The following is a 23,011-nucleotide window of genomic DNA, read 5'->3' on the forward strand; positions in this document are numbered from 1 at the left end:
GCCTCAGCCTCCCGCAGTGCCGGGATCACAGACGGGAGCTGTCGGGCCCAGCTGAGCATAAGAGTCTTTTCTGTGTCACCTTTGTGTTCCCTGCAGTGTCTAGCAAGTGCGTTGTAAGGGGAAGATAATTGAGTAAGTTTTATTCAGGTAAATGAACGAGTGAAGCCAGTTCACTACCCTGAGCTCCTCGTGGCATATTCCTGTGTCCACTGGCTGAGCCGGAGGTGCTCAGAAATGTTCGCCAAGTGAATGAATGAGCAAACTCAGAGAGCACAGATAATCAACTCACAGTCCCGCAGCCAGCCAGTAGCAGAGCTGGTGCAGCACAGTGAGGAGTCGGCCAACTGGAAAGAGGGAATACGGCCCACAAGACTGCCCCACTTCTGACCCCAGTGGCGAGTTCCGGAGTCTCCCAGAATCACCCGCAGGTTTGACGGTTTGCTAGAACTCGCAGAACTCACTGAAAGCTGTTGTCCTCATGGTTATGGTTTGTTACAGGGAAAGGGCACAGATGTCAGTGAGCCAAGGGAAGAAGTACGTAGGGTGAGTCCAGGAAGGAACCAGACTCAGTTTCCGTTGTGCTCACTGTGGGGCCAGGACAGCCGTACTCTCTCGCTATCGATGTGTAATAATACGCCAGGAGTATTGCTCACCTGAGGAATACTGAGACTCTGTGTTTGGGGTTTTTATGACATAGGCAATGATTGGTTGATTGATTGTCCACATGGTTGATCTCAGTCTCCAGGTCACTGGATGCCGTGCGACCCAAAGCCTCATCCTAATCACATTACTAGACTATGCAACATGACCTGAGGCCCCTGGCAAACAGTGACAGCCCCATAGACAGGGCATCCCAGGCATGTCTGGGTTACCTTCTTGAAGCCAAGACAAGGGTTGGGGTGCTCTCTTTGGACAAGGCGAGCTTCTTCACCTGGCAGTGGTCGCCCTGGCAGTGCCCCTCAGTGCTCATCGTGGCGTATTCGCTGGTTCGCCCTCTCACACACAAGCGGGCTGTGGAAGAGCCTGCCTGGGCAGAGAAAGGACACACCCTCGCAGGAGGTCAGGGCAGAGGCCCCCTCGTGCCTGATGCTTCTTGAGTTTTGTTGGGTCAGAGGTCAGGCTGTGACTTTAACGTGAAAGCCGATTGCCCCCGGCCTCTCACTGCAGGCAAGGCCTCTCCTGAAAAAGATGCTTTGGGAATTATCAGACCACGAAACACTCAGAAACATCTCCATTTATGCAGCAGTGTTGGGGGTTTTGCGTGTATTGGAGCCCCGCAGGTTGCAGAGAACCCGGTGTTGTTCCTGTCCTGCCTCCTTCCACAGGGCAGGAGTGGGGTACACCGCTGCAGGAGTGGCGTACACCGCTGCAGGAGGGTGGCCAGAGTGAGGAGCTACGGTTGGGGTAGTGTGCGTTGGGGCGTGTGCGTTCTCACGGGGGTGCAGCTTCCTATGTCAGCCACGCTTGCCTGCAGCTGCGAGGGGAATGCTTGGCAGTGCAGCAGCGACGGCCCTGGGGTTAGAGGTTTGTCCCCACCCTTTCCCTGTCATCTCTGTCCTGTGGCTTTGCAGTGAGCGGTGCCTTTGCCGTCATTTCCCTGTGTGTCCCCACAATGTCCTGCTCAGGGATTGGCACGTGGTGGGTTCTGAGGAGTGCCAGGAAATGGAATCTGTCGCCCCACCCCGGCACACGGACCTTGATCATCAGCTGGTTCAGTCCAGGCCTTTCTGGGCCCCGCTTCCCCCACCACACCCACAGCTCTCCTGAGAGGCTTCTGACAGGCCGCAGTCACACAGAATTGAGTTCCTGTAACTAGACAGCAGGCCAGGACCACCATTCTCGATTCCCAGTGTCATGGGTTTATACCAGAAGGAGTCCACTGCCCTGCTTGTGCCCTCAAGGCCCTGTGAAACTTAAACTAGCGATCTCAGTGTTAGCTGGTTGAAGCACCCTAAGGGATGGGGCTGTGCCATGAGTTTGAGCCGTTGCAGTCAGGAACTTCCATGGGCTCCCTAAGGAGCTGCTCTCCCAGTTCTGCACGCTCCCCTCCGCGGGCGGAGGTTGGGCCAGACCCACAGGCAGCCCTCGGTGGTCCCCTCCCCACCCATCCACCTGAGGAGAAGCGCGCGAGGTCTATGAGCAGGAGACATTCTTCCCTATGTCCCCTTAGTTGGGCTTGGGTAGGTGGCTCCTCATGCCCGGGTACCCTGTCCTGCTGATGTCGCTCTCTCTGCCCTCCCGTCTCTCTCCGCCTGCTCAGCCGCTGCTGTGCCTGGGACGCATTGCTTCTGACGGTGGTCCTTCCCTTTCCCCTTCTGTTTTTCTTCATTCCCTCACTCTGGCCGTGTGGTTATTTCCTCACAGTAGTTCGGAGTCTGAGATGGAGGAGGAGGACGAGGAGGAGGAGGAGGAGCCTCGCCTGCCCCCCTCTGACCTGGGTGGTGTTCCGTGGAAGGAGGCCGTGCGGATCCATGCGCTTCTGAAAGGGAAAAGTGAAGAGGAGCTAGAGGCCTCGAAGAGCTTTGGGCCTGGGAATGAAGAGGAGGAGGAGGAGGAAGAATATGAAGAGGAGGAGGAGGAGGACTATGACGAGGAGGAGGAAGAGTCCAGTGAAGGTCAGAACAAAATCTGTGCTCCTAACCCTGTCCTGTCTCCCAAGGTGATCTGTTTCATGCGTGAGTGTAAGAGGTTTCTGGGGCTGACGTCACACGGACGTGCCTCCTGCACAGCCCAGGGGCCACCCCTCCCGACCTTAATCATGGGGGGCAGAGGGAAGGACACTGTGGCGTTGAGCAGACGGTTGGCAGTGGAAATAATGTCTCTTGTGCACGTTGGTTTAGAAATTGGAAGTGGAAGGCAGAGAGCCAGTCCAAGGACTCATCCAAGTTAGGCCACTCATTCTTGTCTCCTCCTCGTTTTCTCTTTTTGCCCTTTAGTTTCAGTTGAAAAAATTATTTTAATAAAGAAAGGGAATTTAGCTTTCTAGAGGATTCTTTGATCCTAGTCTAGGGTTTCGGAGGTGGCTATGAGCTTAGTGCCTCAGTTGATGGCATCTAGGGCGGCGTTTGGGGGACAGTGTCCTGAAGGGAGACTCAGGCTCAGGGGCCAGCTGCTCTGAGATTTTTCTATTCTGCCCCGTCTCTGGCTGTGTGTGGCCTCAAGTGATGAGGAGGGACGTGCTGGGCCTGTGCAGGAGAAAAGGCCATTCTTTCTCTGCTCTGGCAGCACAGAAGCCTGGGGGATGGTGAAGACGGAGCTAGGGCAGTGGAGATCTGAGTCCCCAAAAGATAGCTGTGGAATGATCAGGAAGGACATGACCTTTAACTTCTGAGCACCAGTGACTCCCTGCAGTGGTCAGAGGAGCGGTTGCGTTCTCAGTGGCCCCAGGCCCCACAGAGCTGGCACTGAACTCGTCTCTGCTTCTCCCGGGTCCTGTGTGCTTGCTGCCCAGTCTCATCTGGGGATCTGTTTTCTCTGGCACACAGACCTAAGCCCTTCCCTGACAGGGCGCATGTTCCTGATCCAGTCCCCCGGGAGCTGTGCAGCTCCGGGATGCTGGCCCCAGTGAGGTGGGTTGGGCCAGAAGGAACTGCACCCTTGGGCGTCCGCCTGAGCGGTCGGGGTCAGGGACTTCCTCGGGCTCCCTAAGGAGCTGCTTTTCCAGTTCTCTACTCTTCCCTCCAGAGGCAGAGGCTGGGCAGGACCCACAGGCAGCCCTTAGTGGCCCGCACTCCACACCCAGTCTGCTGTAGAAATGGGGTCTGTGAACCTGGGCTCTCCCTCCATGCCGCCGTGTCTGCAGAGCCAGGTGCCGGCGTGGCCTCTGCTAGCCAGCGGAGTGGGCACGCACAGCCGGTCCAGGGCATGGTGTTTTGTTTGCACTGTTCCAGACATCGTCATCTCCATGTGATGATGATCACTTGGCAGCTCTGAGCCCCGGCACAGCTTAGGGTCGGAGCGTGTTCCCTTTTCATTTCCTGTAGGAAATGAGCTTTAACTGCACAAACACATACTGACAAATTCAGCTAAACTCCGAAAGTCCTAGACAGGAGTCTGTGTCCCTAGCCCAGGTGCGAGTCTGTTAGACAGCCGACCTCAGTGCCTGTGCAGGCAGTGGCTGGACACCACTGCTCCCTTCTCTTCCCTCCACTTATCCCACTGTGGGATTCCGGATGCTCTGTGGGTTTCTGGCTCCCCCTGCTGTAGAAGGGGAGTACTGCCCCGGGACACACCACTCCTGCAAGGCCGGCAGCCATGCCAGGTACCTCCCACAGGAAGATTTGAGGGCATTGAAAGGTACCCCCTTTGCCCCGTGCCCACATTCTACCACAGCTCCCTGGCAGCCATCCAAAATGTGCCTCCAAGAGCATATCTCACAGACAAAGGCCTGTGTTTTATGGAACTGAGCTCTGCACACACCTCGCTGGGCTCCTCTCCCTGGTCCCAGCCTGCCCAGACAGCCAGGTGCAAAGTAGCATGTGAGTCAGAAGAGGTTCTGGCGGAAGTTGGAGAAGGCTCCAGAAGTGGCCTCATGGAATGCGGCCCCACCTATGCCCCATATGTTTTGCTGCAAGCTCCTCATCTCCAGCCAAGACTTGGCTGCTTCTCTGATGCAGGAAACCTCCTGTCACCAGCACTGGTGACTTTAATGTCTCTCTAAGAAAGGAAGAAATGTTGGCTTGTGCTGTCGATACGTCCCCAGCCAGGGCGGCATGTATTAGCAGGAAGCACAGCAGGACTCTGAGAGAAGAATGCTTCTCTTTGTTGCTGAGGAGGTAGAGTCCTGTGACATCCAGGCTGTTAGGTGACTCTGCTGTGACTCAGTCCCACTCAGCACCATAAAGAAAGGCAAATTGACCTTAGAAAAAGTCCACAAATCTATAGAGACCAGCAACTCCAGCAACGGGCTGATACCCCACGTACGGCAGAGCTCATAACACTGGGCGGTCTTGCTAGTCCTTTCTGCTCATTTCACATTCCCTGTTGCTTGAAGAGACTGTCGTAGTGATTGAAGCCAAGGCCAGATTGTCTGGTTAGACTCAGAGGAGGCATGTCACCCGTTCCCAGATGGAAGCTGGCTCCTGGCAGGAACACAAATCCGTCAGATCAGGTGGCACCTGCTCTTGCTGCCTGAACAGCCACCTTCCCTTCCCAGTTGCTGGCTGTCCCTTTATCTTAACCTAACTGTGTGGCACGGTCCGACACTAAGTACAGGGATCCCACAGGGCAGGGATCCGGAGGGGCCACTGGTGAGTTTCCATATAGCTGAGAAACCAGGCCTTGTTTCCAGAGGTGATAAGCAGGGCACCACATGGAGTTTTCAGGGAAGGGCTTTGACCTCAGAGAGGTGTTGGTCTCATTCTCGCCTGTGAACTTCCAAAGGTTTGGAAATGGACATGAACGAGCTCTGCTTCCCTCCCAGCCATCGCCTCCCCTGACTCTACCCTCCGCTGGGATCCATGTCCTTGCCTCAGACCCAGCATGCAGCATGAGGCCCGCTAAGGGAGGGGGACTGTTTCTCTCCAGCAGCAACTCCAGCTGCAGAAGATGCCAACCAAAGTGCCCGCAAAGTCTATATCTCTGTCCTGTGTGAGCTGGCCAGCTGGTGGCAAAATGACACAATCTCTTCCCACCTCTCTCGTCACCTGGCCATCAGCTGGGCGAGTGGTGCTGGGCACCTTGCTGTGTGACCACCAGAGGGGCAGGGTAGTGCATTCCTGAGGTCTCACACTGTGCTAGGCACAAAGCAGGTCCCTGTGGCCCCTGGGGGCTGGGCCTGCGGAAGCAGGCTGGAATCTGCTCTGTTTCCATCTTGGCACATGGGTCGCCTGAATGGCACTTAGGATGAAAGGAGTCTCAGAAAGGAACGTGTGATTCTCTTCACTGAATTTAATGGTACACATATGGCTGGAAATGACCGGGTCACACTGAATGAGCAGCAGGACTGTGCGTGTGTGTCTGTGTGTCCGTGTGTCTGTCTGTGTGTGTATACTTGTGCATACATGTTCTTAATTTTTACTTCTTTCGGATTCATACTGATCCTGGCCAACGCTGTAACTTCTCTTTCTGTTTCCTTTCCCGTACTATCTCATCGCCTCCTTCCCCACCTCATTTCTCCACCCCTTGACCCTGGAACACTAGCCGGGAACCAGAGGCTCCAGCAGGTCATGCAGGCGGCGGATCCTCTGGAGATCCAGGCTGACGTGCACTGGACTCATATCCGTGAGAGAGAGGAGGAAGAGAGGATGGCGCCGGCCTCTGAGTCCTCTGCTTCCAGAGGTAAACGCTCCCAGCCCGCAGCACCGCTCGCCTGCTGCCTCTGTCGCCACAGGGGGCCTTTCTGTCAGGACAGAGCCTCGTGTGAGGTCACACACGGGAGCCGGGCGCATCCCGCTTTGCTGCTGTCAGTTGTGACGCCTGCACTTCTCATCTGAGGATATGTAAAGTTCTCTGTGGGTTAAGAGGTTGTGGACTCTTTCTCCGTTGATGCGAAGTGGTAAAATGAACATGATCTTGGGTAAACCAAGAATTTCCTGTCTTTCTCTCATGTTTCTGGCCGCGGCTGCTCTTTCCTCACTTTGTAAAATGTTCTGGTCCTTCCCTCACAGAGTGTCTGTAAAACGTTCTGGTCCTTCCCTCACAGAGTGTCTGGACGTGAATGTGTGTTGGCAGGAAGGGGGCGGGAGGGGCGTGTTTGGAAGTGAAATGAAGTCTTGGGAAGAGATGTCTATCCAGGAGGCCTCTAGAGTAGCATCCTCTCCAGCCCCAGGCTTTAGGTGGGACGATCTGTGTCACACAGTAGGATGAAGATGCACCTTATTCTGGTTTCTTTTAATAAAGAAATAGCAATAAGAAGAACCTTGGAGACTGTTGAGGGACGTGGTGGCCGCTGTGCCATCCTCCCCAGCGTGCCGTCTTCCAAATACCCACCCTCGGTGTCACCTCCGCTATCACTCCTGTGTGTTCACATTTTCATTCAGCACCGGTCACGGGCCACACACCCGCCAGGCTCTGAGCATACAAAAGGGGCGTTTCCTGCCATCATGAAACAGCATTTAATAAGACGTTTGTTCCTCCCTGGCCCCAAATCTTCACCTATAGGCAAGACCAGCCTCCATTTCCGGCTTGTGATGGCGCTGGGCTGGCCTGTGAGCTCGGGAGCGCTCTGCAGCCCTGGGCCAGTGGCGGCCCTCCCTTGGGTTTTCCCTCTTCTCTTCGCATCCCGATTCTCCATCACACAGGCTAACAACAGGGCTCGCACCCCTTGTTGGTGCCGGACAGGCCTCTGTCCTGAACGCCGTCTCAGTTTCTCTTCGGTTTGGGATTTGAAGGATGACCTCGGCTCTCCTCGTTGGGAACGCATATTGCTGTGTAACTTTGTATTTATCGTCTGTTTTAAATTCAGTGCCCGACCTTCCCTCCATACGCCGCGCGGCGGTGCAGGCCTGGCTGGAGACGGTCTCCGGAGGTAGTCTGGTGATGTTCACTCTCTCCCCACTCACCGTAACCTCTCTCTAGGCGGCTCTGCTGGTACCTTAACACTAGACTCCTGGGCCTGTTGCAAGTGCATGCCAGGGCGGCGGAGGCGGGTGGGGGCACCTGCATGTCTTGCCAGACAGCCCGCCCTTGCATGGATCAGACGCACACCCCCTCCTTCAGGGCAGCTCAGAGGGAAACAGGAGGGCAGGCAGGACAGACACAGGCAGGTTTGTATTGATAGAGTCGGGTAAAGAGGCCAGAGCCAAAGGAACGTTTTTGGCACTGAGATGCTTAGAGTGTGTTGAGAATGAGGTGGGTACCAATTGAGTGTGAAAGGGGAGGAATCAGAAGATATTCCACATGCCTACGAAGGTATCAGAGAAGGAGGCAGTCAAAACCAGGGGTTTATGGGAGGATGACGGTGGAGAGGGACGGGCAGAGGATGGGTGGATGCTATTCAGCTGACAGGCTGGGTGTGACCAGGGGTGACACCAGCCAAATCCAGCCTGAGCTGCAGGTGTCTCATCAAGTGCAGGAGATCGTTGAGCAGCCTGAGTTGTCCTTCCTAAACGTTTCTGGAACTGTGTGTTTCTCACCGAGGGACTACCGGCATTTGGGGCAGGACAGCTGTTTCCCTCACAGAAGGTTTAACATTCTGGCCTCCACCCTTGCAATGTCCGTGCAGCCTTCACCACCCATGAAGACACCAAAAATCCCTCCAGGAGTTGTGAGACACTGCCGGAGGAAGGGCAGCGTTGCCCCCAACAGCACCACTGTCCTAGCGGTCACTTCTGGGATGCACACATGGGAGCTCATGGGGCTTCACCGGCCTGTCCCTGTGTCCTCCCGGCAGTGGGAGAAACAGGCACACAGCCGCAGGGGAGGGCCACTGCTCTTTGTACAGAGACAGCCGGCTCCCCTTCTAGACAGTGTGGGTCCCTAGGGCAGTGGGGCAAGAGCCCCCCCAGCTGGCGGCTGAGGGAAACCAAGAGCTGAGCGGGTCAGTGGCTCCTGGCTTTCATAGCGCGTGGCTCATCAACCTGCGTGGCAGCTTCTAGCACCCTGCACTCCGTCTTAACCTGAATTTCACCCCCAGATCCACCCCTCAAGCTGTGTCTCTTTCAACACCGCTGCTGCTGCGTTGATATTTCTCACCTGTTTTTTTTTTGTCTGTGTGACGATTGTTCCTTTCAAGGTCCTGCCGAGGAGTGTAGACCTCTCACCCACCTGACTCCACCACAGGCATTTCTTAGTAGAAGGTCTACAGGAGAGCCACGTGAAGGACCAAGGCACCGGGGCGGGTCAGGCTAACCCAGGGTGCCCTGGGCTGTGCCCGGCTGGGAGGCCTTTGTGGGTCTCCTGGGTGCTGGCCTCCAGTTCACTCGCCAGCAAGAGTGTAGGGTTGCCATCTGGATCCCTGGGCACCTAGATTCACCCCAACACATCGGTCAGGCATAGTGGCCCGCTCCATGGCACGGGCCGGATTCTGTTCTAAACGGGGCTTTTGTTCCCCTTTTCAGAATGGGTGTAGTGCGGCCATGAATTCTTTTGTCTTTGCCTCAGAAGTCCTACTCCCTGGTATTTGAGGAACTGTCTTCCTTGAGTGGCCGAAAGCAGTGTTCTCACACCGAGGTTGTAACCCATAGAAATTCTTGAGGCGTCTCCCCCTGCTTCCCAGCAGGTGCCGTTGCAATAGGATAGCATTTGGCACGGCCAGCTCCGTGGGCCGCTCTGGCATCTCAGGGAGGCACGTGGCCCTGACTGTCAGCTAGTCTGGGAACCCACCCGTCTCTCCCTGTGACGTGGCCCGTCTGTTCCCTTCCAAACCTGTTTCATGCAGTTCTTCAAACGCTAGATTTGAACCGTCCTCTTACAAACTGTGCATAAAAGATAAACATAAGCTTAAGGAATTATTAAAGAAACAAAAACTCATATAACTGCCACCCTGGTCAAGGAATAAAACGTTACCAGCGTCTTCTAAGTGCCTGGCCTGTGGAGAGAAGACGTTGCTTCCGAGGCTGTGCCCTCCCATTTCCACACAGTTTTTTAAGAAATCCACCTAACCAGGCGCCGTCGGTTCCCTGCTCCCCAGCCTGGGGCTTTGATCTGTACAGACTCTTGTGTATGGACATCAGAGCATAACTCCTTTCTCCTGAAATTAAAACCCTTAGGGGTAATTTGGGAGTGGCTGGGCTTGAACCCTAGGAGAGCCTGCAGACCCCCCCCGGTCAGTGGTCCTGTGGGTCTCAGGTGGTGCGGGTCTCAGTGTCCTCAGAGCATAGCGTGCCGCCCTCTTCCTGCCGGTGCAAGTTCTGAGTGTGGGAGGTGGGGACGGTGTGTGCGTGCTTAGGGGCTGGCTCCTGGGGAGGGGAAATTGTCGAGGGCTTTGCCTCATTTTGCAGCCCTGAAGGGCCACTTGGAGTCCAGAGGATGAACTTTACATACCCTCAGCCCCCAGTGCTCTCCCTAAGTATTAGTATTTCTCTAAATTATCGCAAGGGAAGCTCGTCTGGTGCCCCTGCACGCGGCACTATGGACAATCCCCTCAGCCGACTGGACCTCAGCCTTCTCGCTGAAGAAACAGTCCCTCTAATTCTATTGCAGGCTGAGTGTTTCTTATCCAAAATGTTTGAGACCAGAAGTGTTTTGGATTTCGAATTTCTTTCGGATGTGGGAATCTCTGCGTATACATGAGAGATCTTGGGGATGGCACCCAAGTGTAAACACGAAATGTATTTATGTGTCATATAGACCTTGTACACATAGCCTACAGATAATTTTATACAATATTTTTAATAATTTTGTGCATGAAACAAAGTTTTGGCTGTGTCACGGCGTGAGGTTTGCTGTGGAATTTTCCACTTGGCCTCTTGTCAGCACTCAGAAAATGTCAGATTTTGGAGGATTTTGGGTCTTGGATTTTCGGATTCGGGATGCTCAGCCTGCATTATGAGGGCTGAATGGCTCCTGGTGTGTGAGGCGGTCAGCACACGGCGAGGCTTTGGTAGATGCTGTTGGGCCTCGGCCCAGAGAAGCAGCGTTTTCCCTTCCACCCTCCTCCAACTGAGGTTCCTACAGCAACGTTTGGGGAAGGAGGAACAGTGCCCCCACCTTCAGCCGCTCTTCTCTTCCCACTTGGCCCCTAGCACTGAGAAATGCCAACCTCCTGTGTTTGGGGGCCCTGGGCCCCCCAGCGCCCGTGCTGCGTGTGGAGAGCCCCCTGGGCCTGGCAGCATCTCCCTTCTGGGGCCTGCATGGCACTGCCCTGAGAAAGACAGTACCTCTCACCCCCATGAAGATGCAGCCTGTCTGTTCTCCTTTTCTTCCTTCCTTTGAACCTTTCTGCTTTGCAGCTCCATTGGATGAGAATGACCTAGAGGAAGATGTGGACTCGGAACCAGCTGAGATAGAAGGGGAGGCAGCAGAGGATGGGGACCCAGGGGACACTGGTGCTGAGCTGGATGATGGTAGGGGTCCACCCTCCCTGCCCCTGTGGTGGGAGCTCAGGGAAGATGAAGGCAATATGCTTTCTAGCAAAATCAAGCTCAGTGAGGCCGCCATTGGGCCTCCTGGTTCCTTCTTGGCTCCGCCATGACTGGAATGCATCTCATTCCACCCGACCACCACCTACCCACGAGCCCCAGGCGACTTGGCCTGCACTCGTCCAGCTGCGGCTGGGTGCCTGAGCCAACCTGCGGCTTTACACAAGGCCTTTAATCCAGCTGACTGGCTCCCAAAGCTAGATACCCGGAGGTGTGTTCTGCATTGCAGTCTAGTTGTGGGGGCCTGACGGGGTCAGGGGCGAGACTGGGAGGAATGAGAAGAGCCCAAGCTTGTGAGGGGGCACAGGCCTCAGCTGTGGAGTTGGTGTGGCAGTCAGGGCTGCTGAGAGGAGGAGGTGCGTAGAAGGGGGCCTGTGAGGCCAGGCCTACCCTCCACAGGCACACCCTGTCTTTCTGTGTCGTAGTCCATCATGTGTGACTGTTGCTGTATTTAAAAAGAAACAGAGCCCCACAGGCTTTGATGCGGCCCCACTTTGCCAAGGCAGGAGGGTGCTCTTGGCCGGACCCCTCAGGAGCTGGGGTGGTCTGGTAGCCAGGTCTGTCCCTGCGTAAGAAGGGCCTCCTGGTCGGCACCTGAGCAGTTGTGTTGCAAATGAGCAAGTGGCGGGGCTGCTCTCAGGCGGAAAAGGAGGCGGCCTCACTTAGGGTGTGCACCTGCTTCTGCCCCTTCCCTCTGCCAGATCAGCACTGGTCTGACAGCCCGTCGGATGCTGACAGAGAGCTGCATTTGCGGCACGCAGCTGAGGGGGCAGCAGAGCCGGAGCTGAGGGTATCAGAAGATGAGGAGAAGCTGCCCGCCTCACCGAAGCACCAAGAGAGAGGTGAGCCTGTCATTGATGGGAGAGACAACTTCAAGAATTCTTGCAAGAGCCGTGTGCACACGAGAGTGGCTCAGGGGCCAGGCGCTTCAGAGCAGAACCACGGTGCACGCCAGCCTCCGAGGTGCAGGGAGCTCCTTGCCTTTTCCTCCTCTGTCCGCCCTCCTTGTGCCACAGGCTGCTGCAGATGCTTTGGCCAATGGTCCTTTCCTTGTGTAGTTTGGGTCTGGGAGAAGGTAGAAGGTTTGTCCTGAAGCTCTGCGTGCAGAGCCTGCACGTGGAGGAAGCCCACACTCTGACCTGGTGTTGACAGGAGCACCTGCAGAAAGTGCCGGGCAGCCCCGGGAAGACGCTTCCAGGACCCTGGCCTCTGAGAGAACCTGTGCTTTCCAGAAGAACTGGGAGCAGACTCAGCGACTCGCCCTCTACCCTCCTCTCCACCCTCTGGGGCTGGCTGATAGGGGTGCCCTCCTGGCACATGGCGGGGCTTCCTCTCGTAAGGCCCTGTGTTCATTCTTTTCAGGTCCCTCCCAAGCCACCAGCCCCATCCGGTCTGCCCAGGAATCAGCTCTTCTCTTCACTCCAGTCCACAGCCCCTCAACAGAGGTAAGGGTTTCGGGCTCGCTGTGGGGTACAGAGAACTAATGGGACCGCAAGGACACATATTAACCTCTGTTTCAGGACCCATGGTGTGGGTCCCACCAAACTGGGGCTAACATAGCCTGCTGGCCTCCTCATTCTGGGGAAGACTGAAAACTCTCGTCCTCCTTGTAGTAAGTGGAGCTATTGATGACAGGAGTGGCCTTAGAGTTCCAGCTCAGTACTCTTGGGGATGAGACCGTCTGGGTGGCACCTACTAACTCTGCCCCACTCCGATCCCAAACCTGAGTCGTCTACCCCATGTCACTGTGTTAGATCCACATACCACATACCATATGTTTAATTTAAACATAAATTTATTAAAAATAAATAATTTATTATACATAACAAATGTATAATAAACAGATATATTAAAATTATGTTTAAATGTTATAAATTTATTAAAACAAATTTATTTTTATAATTAATAAATTTATAATAAATTTATTAAAATTAATAATTATAATTGTTTATGATAAATGGTATAATAAAATATTTGATACTTTATTAAAAATAAATTTATGTTTAAATTAAAGCAATAATATTGATAGGATGATTGGTTTGATATGACAAATGCATTTTTAGCATTATGTTAAATGTATAACCATTGAAATTTACAACATCCAGCCAGGCGCAGTGGCTCACGCCTGTAATCCCAGCACTCTGGGAGGCCAAAGCAGGTGGACCACGAAGTCAGGAGATCGAGCCCATCCTGGCTAACATGGTGAAACCCCCGTCTCTACTAAAAATACAAAATATTAGCCAGGCGTGGTGACGGGCGCCTGTAGTCCCAGCTTCTCAGGAGGCTGACACCAGAGAATGATGTGAACCTGGGAGGTGGAGCTTGCAGTGAGCCGAGATCGCACCACTGCACTCCAGCCTGGGTGACAGAGCGAGACTCCATCTCAAAAAAATAAAAACTACATCCATGCAGACAGCCTGTGGTGTGTGAACCACATGGAGAATGCTGCAAAGCCAACTGTGACAGCAGGTCCTGTGGAACATGGTTTGAGAAATACCGTCTGCAGGCCAGATCAGGGAGAAAGCTGGAATACAAAGCCTACATCTGCTTGAAATAGTCTTTGGGATTCTAGGAAGCATGGAACTATTCGGTGATTGATTGATTGATTGATTGATTGATTTTTTTTTTTTTTTTTTTGAGACAGGATCTCACTCTTGCCCAGGCTAGCATGGGCAACAGTGCAGTGGCATGATCATGGCTCACTGCAGCCTCCAACTCCTGGACTCAAGCAATACTCCTGCCTCGGCCTCCCAAAGTGCTGGGATTACAGGCATGAGCCACTGCGCCTAGCCTGTTCACTGATTTGATTTTTTTTTTTTTTTTGGAGATAGAATCTCGCTATGTCGCCCAGGCTGGAGTGCAGTGGCGCGATCTCGGCTCACTGCAAACTCTGCCTCCCGGGTTCACGCCATTCTTCTGCCTCAGCCTCCCGAGTAGCTGGGACTACAGTGCCCGCCACCACACCCAGCTAATTTTTTGTGTTTTTAGTGGAGACAGGGTTTCACCGTGTTGGCCAGGATGGTCTCAATCTCCTGACCTCGTGATCCACCCACCTCCGCCTCCCAAAGTGCTGGGATTACAGGCGTGAGCCACCGCGCTCAGCCATCTGTGAAATGGGGAGGCTTTGTTTGAGACTCTTGGATGGGGTGATATAAGGACTGGTGTAGGAATCTCTGCACATCTTTGAGCCTCCTGGGGAGGACAATTTGATCATAATGCACCATGATAAGTAGCTATTGTAAGTCTTCTTACAGTCCTGGTCCCTCTGTATGTATGTCAGGGATCTTGGCACCCTGGGGCCTCCTGGAGGGTGAGAACTGCATTCATCCATGTTCTTTTGGCCAGTGTTCCTATGAGTGAACAAAGAATATAGGATGTATGTATTTGAGATGAACCAAACCCTGAAAACCCAGTTTGTCTAAACTAAGCAGAGTGGTTCTAAACATTGAACAACTGGGGCAGAAGGTGGAAAGTGTTCTCCTGGAGCCATTCTCATAACAACTGGAAGGACGGGGAAGTCCTGCAGCAGGCACAGGTGCAGGCGCTTTGAGCGAGAAAGCTCCATGAGGATGCTGCTGGCCGTGAAAGCCCCTACTTCTCAGCGGCTTCTGTCTTCCTTCCCTGCAGGGGCCCCGACTCCCACCTGTCCCTGCCGCCACCCGGGAGACATTACCTGAGGATCGCCTTTTCCCTGAGCCTTTGCTCCCCAAAGAGAAGCCCAAAGCTGATGCCCCCTCGGATCCGAAAGCTGTGCACTCTCCCATCCGATCGCAGCCAGTAGCCTTGCCAGAAGCCAGGACTCCAGCCTCACCAGGGAGCCCGCAGCCCCAGCCTCCCGTGGCAGCCTCCACGCCCCCACCCAGCCCACTCCCCATCTGCTCCCAGCCCCAGCCTTCCACCGAGGCCACTGTCCCGTCCCCTACCCAGTCCCCCATACGCTTCCAGCCTGTCCCAGCCAAAACATCCACCCCACTGGCCCCTCTCCCTGTCCAAAGCCAAAGTGACACCAAGGACAGGCTGGGCAGCCCCCTTGCTGTGGACGAGGCCCTCAGAAGGAGTGACCTGGTGGAGGAGTTCTGGATGAAGAGTGCGGAGATCCGCCGCAGCCTTGGGCTCACCCCTGTGGACCGCAGCAAGGGGCCTGAGCCCAGCTTCCCCACGCCTGCCTTCAGGCCAGTGTCCCTCAAATCCTACTCCGTTGAAAAGTCCTCCCAGGATGAGGGACTCCACCTTCTCAAGCCTCTGTCTGTCCCCAAAAGGCTGGGCCTGCCAAAGCCAGAGGGCGAGCCTTTGTCCCTGCCAACCCCCCGGTCCCCGTCGGACAGAGAGCTGCGCAGCGCCCAGGAGGAGCGCAGGGAGCTGTCCAGCAGCTCTGGCCTGGGCCTGCACGGGAGCTCCTCCAACATGAAGACACTAGGCAGCCAGAGCTTCAACACCTCGGACTCCGCCATGCTCACGCCACCCTCCAGCCCGCCCCCGCCCCCGCCGCCGGGTGAGGAGCCCGCCACCTTGCGGAGGAAGCTCAGGGAGGCCGAGCCCAGCGCCTCGGTGGTCCCGCCGCCCTTGCCCGTCACATGGATGCGGCCCCCCCGGGAGCCTGCTCAGCCCCCCAGAGAGGAGGTGCGGAAGTCTTTTGTGGAGAGCGTGGAGGAGATCCCCTTCGCTGACGACGTGGAAGACACCTATGACGACAAGACTGAGGACTCAAGCCTGCAGGAGAAATTCTTCACGCCCCCGTCCTGCTGGCCGCGCCCCGAGAAGCCTCCCCACCCGCCCCTGGGCAAGGAGAACGGGAGGCTGCCTGCTCGGGAGGGGGCGCTGCAGCCACAGAAGCGGGGGCTGCCCTTGGTCTCCGCGGAAGCCAAGGAGTTGGCCGAGGAGCGCATGCGAGCCAGAGAGAAGTCCGTGAAGAGCCAGGCGCTGCGGGACGCCATGGCCAGGCAACTGAGCAGGATGCAGCAGATGGAGCTGGCCACGGGCGCCCCCAGGCCCCGCAAGGCATCCTCAGCACCCTCCCAGGGCAAGGAGCGCCGGCCCGACTCCCCTACACGTCCCAGTCTCAGGGGCTCCGAGGAGCCCACCCTGAAGCATGAAGCCATCAGCGAGGAGGTCCTCTCCGCGCCGTCGGACTCGGGGGGCCCAGATGGCTCTTTCACTTCATCCGAGGGCTCCAGTGGGAAGAGCAAGAAGAGATCATCACTCTTCTCCCCCCGCAGAAACAAGAAGGAGAAGAAGTCCAAAGGCGAGGGCCGGGCCCCAGAGAAGCCCAGCCCCAACCTCCTGGAGGAAGCTGCCACCAAACCCAAGTCCCTGTGGAAGTCGGTCTTCTCTGGGTACAAGAAGGACAAGAAGAAGAAGGCCGACGACAAGTCCTGCCCCAGCACCCCCTCCAGCGGGGCCACAGTGGACTCTGGCAAGCACAGGGTGCTTCCCATCGTAAGGGCAGGTGCGTCAGCGGCTGGGCCCACTTGCAGGCGGGAGCGGGAGGGGCTCGGGTCATTGGGGCTCTCAGGATCCATGCTCCCACTGCCCTCCCAGGGGTTCTCAGGAGCCGTGCTGACCTAGAGAAGGGACTGAACCATGTGTTCACAGGGCATAGCCCACTGCCTAACAGAGTTCTCAAAGCCAGCTTGAAACTGTATCAGGAAGACTATGAAGGTTTGTGCCCTTCCTAAAGTCAGATGACCCCAGAGGGGCCCACTCGTGCACAGGGCAGAGGGCAGTGCTGCCAGGAGGGGCTGGGCAGGCCCGGGTGCCACCTGCTTGGGGTCAGCTGTGCCCTGCCCAGGCAAATGTTGGTGTCCCAGCTCCTGGCGCTCCCCAGGATGGGAGAAGGATCTCTTAAACTAAAATGAATGAAGCCCCCTACCCAGCCTCCGTTGCACGTGGGAACGTAGGATTAGGAGAGCGCTGCGCCTGCTGTGTGGCGCCATCTTCATGTGGCCTCCCTCTCTCCACAGAGCTGCAGCTCCGGCGCCAGCTAAGCTTCTCCGAGGACTCCGACCTCTCCAGCGACGATGTCCTTGAGAGGTCCTCACAGAAGTCACGGCGAGAGGTGGGTAGTCAGGCAGGGGGGCTTCACGGGGCCTGGGCCCCTCTGCTCAGTGCTGGGCTTTGGTGGGGTAGAGAGGAAGAGCAAAGCTGAAGCCAGGGATGGACAGCTAGTGGCGCACAGCCTGCTGACCGTTGACCCCTACACACTGAGGCGGTCACACTGGGCTTTCTACATGGGAGCTGGGGCCGTTGGCATCCACAGCAAGGGTTCCTGTTTTCTTTTCTTGTGAAGAAGTAAAGACTGGAGCCATTCCTGCGTCACACTCCTCTTCCCTGGAGGAGGCAGCCTGGCATTGTCTATTTCTTCCTTGTCTATTCTTCCCCAGGGCCTGGAGAACACTGCCCAGTCCAGGGCTGCTGGCAGGAGCTGGGACCTCAGGCACTGAGCATTGTGCCTGGTCCTGCCCACTTGGTGGGTTTCATAGTTAGGGAGGGTTTGTCGTCTTAAAGGACTGGTCCAGGAACTGACCCGCCAGGGCTGCTAGGTCTGACTCCGTCCCTCGCTTTCCAGAGCCCAGGACTTTGGGTGGATCCAGCGAAGGTGGAGGGGAGAGGAATCAGAGCACACTCTAGCAGGCACCTGTCAGCATACAGGGTGGGCGGAGCCCTGGGGCCTGTGCTCCTCCTCCTGGCTGGGGGCAGCCTGACTGTCTCCTGCTTCCTGCCTCCCTTTTGCGTGAAAAGCTTCCCCAGAATGTAGCATGCCTTCGTTGCAAGGCTTCTGGGGCTTGGACTTGAGTCTGCCCTCTCCTGCTGCCCAGTAACACAGTCAGGCTACACGGTGCGCCTGAGCCCGTCACGTGCCCATTCAGTGAAGGTGGCTCCTGCAGCCTGAACCAGTTCCTCTTTAAATAACTCAGCAAACTGGACGCTTTATTTCTCATCCCCTCCTTCATCTCCCTTGGCCTTGCCAGCTCTTTGGCCGCTCTCCTGGAAGATTCTAGAGAGCCAGACCTCTCCTCCTGCTCCACCTTCTGCAGAGCCAGGCTTCTTTGTGCCCCAGTCAGGCCAGCTACTGAGTTAGGGTTGGGATCTGCGCCTTCTCAGGGACTGGGAGAGTGTGTCTTCTTCAAGGCTACCTGTCGAGCTTTCCCAGGCAGTCGCGCTGGGGCTGAGCTATAATTCCCCTGGGTTTCTGTGTGGGTCCCTAAACACATCCCAACACTGGTGACGGGTGCTGCCTTCGGGGGCAGCAAAGAATGGAGAATGTGGTCCCAGGCTCACTGCTGCAGTGGTGACAGTGTGGACATTCAACCTATTGGGTCAGGTTGGCCACCCACCTCCACATCCCTCACGTTGTTGTGGTGGGCAGTGTGCCCACTGCTTCTTCATCCGTGAAGCTGCCTGGGCTGGCTGTGCCAAGGCTAGTACTTGGTGAGCCTCCCCAGGGCCCAGCAGGTGTGAGGAACAAGGGAGGAACAGGAACAGGACCCCAGGAACAAGCCATGGACACCAGTCATGGAACCCTAGAGCCAGAGGGTGGCCTCTAAGGCCTCATGCTCCAGGGGCACCCACAGAGGCAAAGTCATTTGCTAGAGGTCACATAGGGAATACTAAAGTCAAAGTCAAGCCTGGGGGACAGACAGGCTAGTGGATGGCCGGCCTAGAGGACGGCCAACCTAGGGGACAGCTGAGGACCAAGGAGACGGTCGAGCTAGGGGATGGATGACCTAGAGGACAGTCAAGTTAGGGGATGGATGACCTAGGGGACCGTTGAGCTAGGGGATGGATGACCTAGGGGACAGTCAAGTTAGGGGATGGATGACCTAGGGGACCGTTGAGCTAGGGGATGGATGACCTAGAGGATGGCCAACCTAGGGGATGGATGAGAACCAAGGAGACGGTCAAGCTAGGGGATGGATGACCTAGGGGACCGTCAAGCTAGGGGATGGATGACCTAGGGGACCGTCAAGCTAGGGGATGGATGACCTAGGGGACCGTCAAGCTAGGGGATGGATGACCTAGGGGACTGTCGAGCTAGGGGATGGATGACCTAGGGGACCGTTGAGCTAGGGGATGGATGACCTAGGGGACCGTTGAGCTAGGGGATGGATGACCTAGGGGACCGTTGAGCTAGGGGATGGATGACCTAGGGGACTGTCAAGCTAGGGGATGGATGACCTAGGGGACCATCGAGCTAGGGGATGGATGACCTAGAGGATGGCCAACCTGGGGGATGGCTGAGGACCAAGGAGGTGGTCGAGCTAGGGGATGGATGGATGACCTAGAGGACAGTCGAGCTAGGGGATGGATGACCTAGGGGGCAGTCAAGCTAGGGGATGGATGACCTAGGGGACCATCGAGCTAGGGGATGGATGACCTAGGGGACCGTCAAGCTAGGGAATGGATGACCTAGGGGACCATCAAGCTAGGGAATGGATGACCTAGGGGACAGTTGAGCTAGGGGATGGATGACCTAGGGGACCGTCAAGCTAGGGAATGGATGACCTAGGGGACCATCAAGCTAGGGAATGGATGACCTAGGGGACAGTTGAGCTAGGGAATGGATGACCTAGGGGACCATCAAGCTAGGGAATGGATGACCTAGGGGACAGTTGAGCTAGGGGATGGATGACCTAGAGGATGGCCAACCTAGGAGACAGATGACATGGGAGAAGGCCAAGCCACAGGCAGCTGACCTGACTCCCACATGGTGCGGGGTCAGCCTGAGTGAGAGCTGGGTGCTGTGCCTTTTCAAGACATGGATGCTAAAGTGGAAAGCAAACTGAACAAAAACAGCCATAAAGGACATTTTGGAAACAATTAAATTTAATAGAGGACTGGATGGTAGTATAAATGTGTAATATCATCAGATTGTTAAGTTCCTTGCAAGTGATAAAGGCACTGTTAATGTACTTTTATGTAGGAAAGTTTTATAGGAAAATGTCTGAGTTCCTAGGAAGTACATCTAAAATGTTTAGGGGCGAACGATCATGATACCTACCAATGATTCGTTACAAAAGGTCATATAAAAGATGACAGATAGATGAAGCATGTGGCAAAATGGTAACCTCTGGCAGACACAGCTGAGAGGCTTGTGGGTGTTCATTGTCTTCCTCTTTCAACTTTCTTGTGGGTTTCAATTTTTCAAAATGAGTGTGGGGAGCAGGGGCTCTAAAGTGAGGATGGGGTTTGACCTGCCTCGGAAGGAGGAACCCGCTTCTGCCAGGCCGGGATCCCAGGGCCACTCCAGCGGCACAGGCGCCTCCTCCTGCCTCACAGCGTCTGTGAAACAAGAGCCTGGGTTTTGTTTTGTTGGAAAGTTTTAAACCAGTCAAAATAACTTATATTTGTATTCAAAATGTTTCTTATAGAAAATTTAGGATAATTCAGACTTTTAAAAAATCACCTGTAGCCCGACCTACAAGAGAGAACTTGTGTTTACCTCTTTTTTTTGCTTCCATTTGACTTTAAATACAAGCAACGCAGCTGCCTCTTGCGCCCGGCAGCCCACCAGGGTGTGGCCTGGGCACCCTGCCACCCCGCATCCAGTTTCACAGCAGAACTCCAGCGCCTGTGGCTGGCCACTACAGGCACACAAGGACGGGTGGTGCCCTCGCCCCTCCCAACCCGGAAAATGGGTGGATTGTGGGAAGGCAGCCGCTGCCTCCCATTACTGTTGACATCAGCCACAGGCGAAGCTGTTAGTGCTATTCCTTATGTAGTTCCTGTGGGCTTTTTGCAAGTCGCTTTGGGAAGTCATCTGTCTCTCTTTTTTTCTGAACCCGCTTGTTCTCATAACAACATTCTTTTGCTCCGATTTGTGGGAGAGGTGGGTCCACCTGAGGCAGGCGGGACACAGGTGCTCAAAGTCGAAGGAGGCAAATTTATTCTTCCCTCGCCGACAGGCTTGGGATGCGCAGCAGGGAGCATGGCTGGGGCTGCAGCAGGCCTGGAGCTCTCAGGACTTCCCTGTCTTGTGTGCCACCACATACCCTGGTTTCCTTAGTGCCTTTCAGCCGTTTAATATGGCTGGTGAGACCAGAAGAGCAGATGGGACTCACCTTGGCCCTCAGAGCGGCTCTGCGCAAGGTGTAATAGAATGAGAAGAGGCTCCTGCTGCTGCCTGACGTCCTTTTGGTGAATAGCAGCTACTGATGCTAGTTTACTTCCCTTTACTGGGCACAGTCAAGAAATGGCAGCTGGGTGGCACACAGGAACACTGCCAGCGGAGAGCCTATCGGGGAGATGGTCGGCTTCCTTCCCAGTTTTGCTGCGTCTGTCTGTCTCTAAGAGCAGGACCCCTTTTCCTCCCTCCCCGCCATTCCGCTCCCCCGGAGCATTCAGCAGGGAAAAGTGGACTGAATTTCCACAAGCATGTGGTCACTCAAGGAGAAAAGCATCTAGAATCACATATTTTAACGGCTTTGACTTTACACAAGGGACATTGGGATGAGGCGAGTTTTGGGGGAGGTGAGGAAGAAGCTGTTTCTTCCCAATAAAAGAGTGAACCCCGGCTGTATTCAAAACCGGGTCCACTCAGATGTCACCGCTAGGATCTTCACACCCAGATTCCTACTTAGGCAGTCCTGTGTGACTTTGTGAAAAATAATTACGTGTTTTAAGTCTTGTGTGTTTGTTTTAAACTTCTAACTTATTTTGCTCCATTTCTGTGTTCTTAATTTTTAATTCGTTAATCATTGTTATTATTACTATTCTGTTTTGTTTTCTGATGCCATCCCCTTAAAAGTCGATTTATGTACCACACGCCTTGGCATTCAGGAGATCACATGCATCAAAGGTAGTGTCTCATTCCCGTCAGCTGGTCACTGTTGCATGCATGTCTGTGATTAACCACCTGTCGCCGGCCCCGGCCCTCCAGCCACATCTTCACTAACTCTGTTTGCGCGTGCATGGGGCAGTGGCACACACTGGCAGCAGTACTTCCGTTAGGCGCGTCATGAGCGGGAAGGAGGATGAGACACCTGCTCCTCACCGGCTGGAGTGCATGTGGTCATTTTGCTCCAGGTTCCTCGGGTCGGGACGGAGCTGCTCCTATGTGGCTGGGCACCCCAGAGAGGGGCAGTTCAGCAGCCCTCAGCTCTGATCACCAAGGTGCAGTGCTGAAACGCCACTCATGACCCTTCGGGACTGCCTATTCGGGGGACCCTTTGTCGTTTGAGCTCTTCAAGTGAAGATGATGAGTATAGACCCCAAGTCACATTTGTCATCTTTGAAGTCTATAAAAGTTTTCTTGTTGGCCAGGTGTGGTGGCTCACACCTGTAATGCCAGCAATTTGGGAGAATCACTTAAGCCCAAGAGTTTAAGACCAGCTTGGGCAATATAACAAGATCCTGTCTCTACAAAAAAAATTTTTTAACTCGTCTGGGCGAGGTGGCACATGCCTACAGTCCTGACTGCTTGGGAGGCTGAGGCAGGAGGATCACTGGAGTCCAAGAGTTTGAAGCTGCAGTGAGCTATGATTGCATCACTGCACCCCAGCCTGGGTGACAATGAGACCCTCTCTCAAAAAAATCTTTTATATAGTCTGCTTGTTTCATTTTCTTAGAGGCAATAAAGAGAGTCTTATGAATAAAGGCAAATCCCTAACCTTTGCCCCTCTGGTTGCCCATGGTTTGTTCAAAGCATCTGATGCTCCCTTGAGCCCTTGGCACCCACGTAGGCAGGGGGCTGTGGTCGTCCAGTCCATGGACTTGCACTGGATTGGCCCATTGCCTCCTCTGTTCCTGATGACACTGGGTGCAACAGCCCTGGCCAGGCCACAACCTCTCTTCTTCCCAGTGGCCAACGGCTGCCTCTGCAGACCCCAGAGTCGGTCCAGGTGCACCTCCACAATTCTTTCTTCAGACTGCACTTGACTCAAAAGAGAAGCATCCCTGTTCTCTCTACTTGGGTGTCATTTCTTGGAAGACTCATGGATACTGCTCTTCTGAAGAAAGTGGCCCTTGATACCAAACAGGAAAATAAAAGGATC

At 55.0% G+C, this 23,011-nt stretch overlaps 1 protein-coding gene across 18 annotated transcripts in view; it reads left to right on the forward strand.

The window, feature by feature from the left end:
- The window catches only part of MICAL3 (microtubule associated monooxygenase, calponin and LIM domain containing 3), a 233,279-nt gene that overhangs the window by 187,435 nt on the left and 22,833 nt on the right, over positions 1–23,011 (forward strand). For 7 of the 18 annotated variants that reach the window (XM_073007048.1, XM_073007049.1, XM_073007047.1 and 4 more), the window contains 9 exons: positions 2,365–2,615; positions 6,142–6,279; positions 7,406–7,471; positions 10,833–10,946; positions 11,723–11,863; positions 12,384–12,466; positions 14,649–16,467; positions 16,982–17,076; positions 21,766–21,816. In XM_073007048.1, coding sequence (XP_072863149.1) covers positions 2,365–2,615; positions 6,142–6,279; positions 7,406–7,471; positions 10,833–10,946; positions 11,723–11,863; positions 12,384–12,466; positions 14,649–16,467; positions 16,982–17,076; positions 21,766–21,816 — 2,758 coding nt within the window. The remainder of the gene's footprint in view (positions 1–2,364; positions 2,616–6,141; positions 6,280–7,405; positions 7,472–10,832; positions 10,947–11,722; positions 11,864–12,383; positions 12,467–14,648; positions 16,468–16,981; positions 17,077–21,765; positions 21,817–23,011) is intronic. The other 11 variants (XM_073007064.1, XM_073007061.1, XM_073007063.1 and 8 more) reach the window with 8 other exon arrangements.

This window comes from Chlorocebus sabaeus, chromosome 19 (assembly GCF_047675955.1).
Source record: "Chlorocebus sabaeus isolate Y175 chromosome 19, mChlSab1.0.hap1, whole genome shotgun sequence".
NCBI lineage: Eukaryota > Metazoa > Chordata > Mammalia > Primates > Cercopithecidae > Chlorocebus > Chlorocebus sabaeus.